The 2,910-nt window shown below is 49.7% G+C and overlaps 1 protein-coding gene across 2 annotated transcripts in view; it reads left to right on the plus strand.

Moving 5' to 3' along the window:
- Positions 1-1,986, plus strand: part of ATF4 (activating transcription factor 4) — a 3,312-nt gene extending 1,326 nt beyond the window's left edge. Inside the window, exons 2-3 of one of the 2 annotated variants that reach the window (XM_035903280.1) lie at positions 182-508; positions 1,055-1,986. In XM_035903280.1, the coding sequence (XP_035759173.1) occupies positions 292-508; positions 1,055-1,902 (1,065 nt within the window). In that variant the 5' untranslated portion in view covers positions 182-291 and the 3' untranslated portion in view covers positions 1,903-1,986. The remainder of the gene's footprint in view (positions 1-181; positions 509-1,054) is intronic. The other variant, XM_009647856.2, reaches the window with a different exon arrangement.
- The last annotated feature ends 924 nt before the right edge of the window (positions 1,987-2,910 follow it).

Here is a 2,910-nt window from a genome sequence, read left to right on the forward strand (position 1 = left end):
CTGTGGCTGGCTCTGGCAAGCCTTTAGCAGGGAATTAAAAGAATAAAGATGTTACGTCGCAGGCAAACAGCAGTCCTGAAAATGGAGTTGTGCAAGTCTGTAGAGTACTGCTATGCTTCCAGAAGCGGCATTACTTTTAAAGAGCTACAATGCTGGTCCAACAAATACTGATGAATTACAGTTTTATTTGCAGGTTTTTCAAGGCACCGCACAGCAGCATTGCTGTAGTCGAGAACAAGACCCTCTACTTGCCTACATCCTTCGACATCAAAGCATTAAAAACTGACGAAGATGAGCCTCTCGAACACAGAGATGCTGTTGGGGGATTCATTATCCCCCTTCAGCCAGCCGTGTTCGGTGGCTGAGGAAGGTCTGGGACTCCTAGATGACTACCTGGAGGTGGCCGAGCCCCTCGGTTCGCATGGGTTCTCCAGCGACAAGGCTAAGGCAGTCTCCTCCAATTGGCTTGCTGTGGACAGTTTAGGCAACACCATAGATAGCAGCCAGGGTAAGGTGTTAACTTATTTGCATAAAGTACATTGATTACAACAACACATAACCTATTTAGTAATGTTGCAATTAAAAAACTAAATTGTTAGGTGTTCATAAATGTCAAGGCAACCTCGCATCCGTACCTCTGCTTGGACAGTGTATGTGCCACACTGCTCACACAGTACAGAATTTCTGGCTATTGGACTGGTGTATGGTGAAGTGACACTTCTGTTGTCCTTTTAACAACATACTGTTGTAATGTGGTACTACTCTTTGGCAGAGGTCACAAGAAATGAGCATGGCTGTGTGTTTTGAATGGCCCTGAATTCTTCAGGTGTCGGAGTAAGAGGAATGGAATGTTGGAACAGCTGACAGCTTACGTTGTACCCTGCAGTCTTTTGCAGCTAAATGGCAGGTTTTTTTTTTTCTGAGGGTTGAATTTCTTCATACCAATGTAAGGGAGAGGGGAAGATGTTGAAATGTGAGTTTTAGATTGTTTTCAAGAAGCTTCAAGTTGCACTGTTTGCTGGTTTACTGAAATGGTAATTTTTCTGTTGTGCAGAGGATGCCTTCTCTGGCATGGAGTGGATGGTGGAGAAGATGGATCTGAAGGAATTTGATTTTGATGCCCTGTTAGGTATAGAACATCTGGAAGCCACCGTCTCACCAGACGAGCTGATGGCCACGTTGGAAGACACGTGTGATCTATTTAACCCTACCATCCAGGAATTTCACAACAAAGAACCTCCACTGATAACTGACCTAATCACCCATTTCCCCGAATCTCCCATTGGTGCAGATCCCATGGCCCCATTGGCTTCCCTTTGGTCTTTCCCCCTCTCCCCAGGGTCTCTGACTTCCACTCCAGACCATTCATTTAGTTTAGAACTAGGTAGTGAAGTGGATGTTCTGGAAGGAGAAAGAAAACAGGAGGGCCCCACCTTTGTGGTAGTGATGACCAAGTCTGAGAAAGAGGAGGAGAACCATTCCGATGATAGTGGAATATGCATGAGCCCAGACTCCTACCTGGGGACACCCCAGCACAGTCCCACCAATTCACTTGGATCCCCCAATGACAACCAGTTCCCTACAGATGCCGGCTGTGGCTCTGTGCGCTCCAAGCCATACGATCATCCTGCAGAGAAGGTAGTGTCGGCAAAGATGAAAGGAGAAAAGAAAATAGATAAGAAATTGAAAAAGATGGAGCAGAATAAGACAGCTGCCACGCGTTACCGGCAGAAGAAGAGGGCGGAACAGGAGGCGCTGTCTGGGGAGTGCAGAGAGTTGGAGCAGAAAAACCAGGCCCTGAAGGAGAAAGCAGATTCCCTTAGTAAGGAAATCCAGTACTTAAAAGATCTGATTGAGGAGGTACGCAAGGCCAAGGGCAAGAGAGCTAGAGTCCCCGAGTAGGGTAGTCAGCAGTTCCGTGTGCATGTATATACGCTCGCCACTAAAGCTGTGTATTGCTGTCTGAATAAATTATTTTATAGTAAATGCAATTATGGTGTGCGATCACTGGGTACCTGTAGAACAAGCACCAAGTCTCGGTGTAAATACGAATGCCATCGGGGGTCTGGAGGAGAGCGTGGTGTAATGCACCGCTGGGCAGGGGATGTGCTGCGAGTGTGTGGAAAGCGCTTCCAGTCTGGTCAATAAATGAGTGACGCAAGTGGGATGTCATTGCTACAATTCATGGGTGTTTGGTAATAACCAGGGGGATCGTGCTGAGGTGCCCCAGGCTTTTCAGTAGCAAAGGCATCGGCCTGTTGGAAGAATTTCAGTGGGAGAGCCTATAGAACAAGGACCAGGTGTTACCTGGGGTGGGGTTCCAGGCTTTCTGGAGGAGGGGAAAGGACCAAGACACAAAACATGGAAACAAAAATGAGGTTCAAGAAATGAGCTGGCTGGGAGATGAGTCCAGAGCTGGGGATGGTAGTGTTGGAAGCGGCGCTTCTGGTTTCTCCTTGACTCCCTGCGAGTCCTGGCATGAGTCTAGAACATGAGCAGGGGGAGTGTTCCCGGCTGGGGCTGGGGTAGGGGCTCCTCGTGCTGGCTTGGTCAACTGGGCCGAATGGGTTGGGTCACTCTGCGAGCTCTCAAGGGTGAAGATGTTCGTGTGCTAAAGCGTGGAAAACTTGGGGGCTGCTTCAGCCAGCCTCTGAAGGATCAAATTTGGAGGTGCAAAGGTCAATTTGACTTCTACCAAGGGAACGGAGGAGTTGGTGGGTGAAGTCCAGCCCTAGTCCTGAGGCAGCGGTGCAGCGGGTGAGGTGGGGGTGTGGGGTGTGCCGGAGCAGCGTGTGTGTGTGCCGGGGATATGGCGAGGGGTTGTTGACGGAGCTGCAGCGCGGCTCCTGGGGCTAGGGCTTCCCAGCGGGGCGGCGGCAGGCGAGCTAACGAGCTGAAGGTGCGGCAGCG

This window comes from Egretta garzetta, unplaced genomic scaffold (genome assembly GCF_000687185.1).
Source record: "Egretta garzetta isolate BGI_Z169 unplaced genomic scaffold, ASM68718v1 scaffold51, whole genome shotgun sequence".
Lineage (NCBI taxonomy): Eukaryota > Metazoa > Chordata > Aves > Pelecaniformes > Ardeidae > Egretta > Egretta garzetta.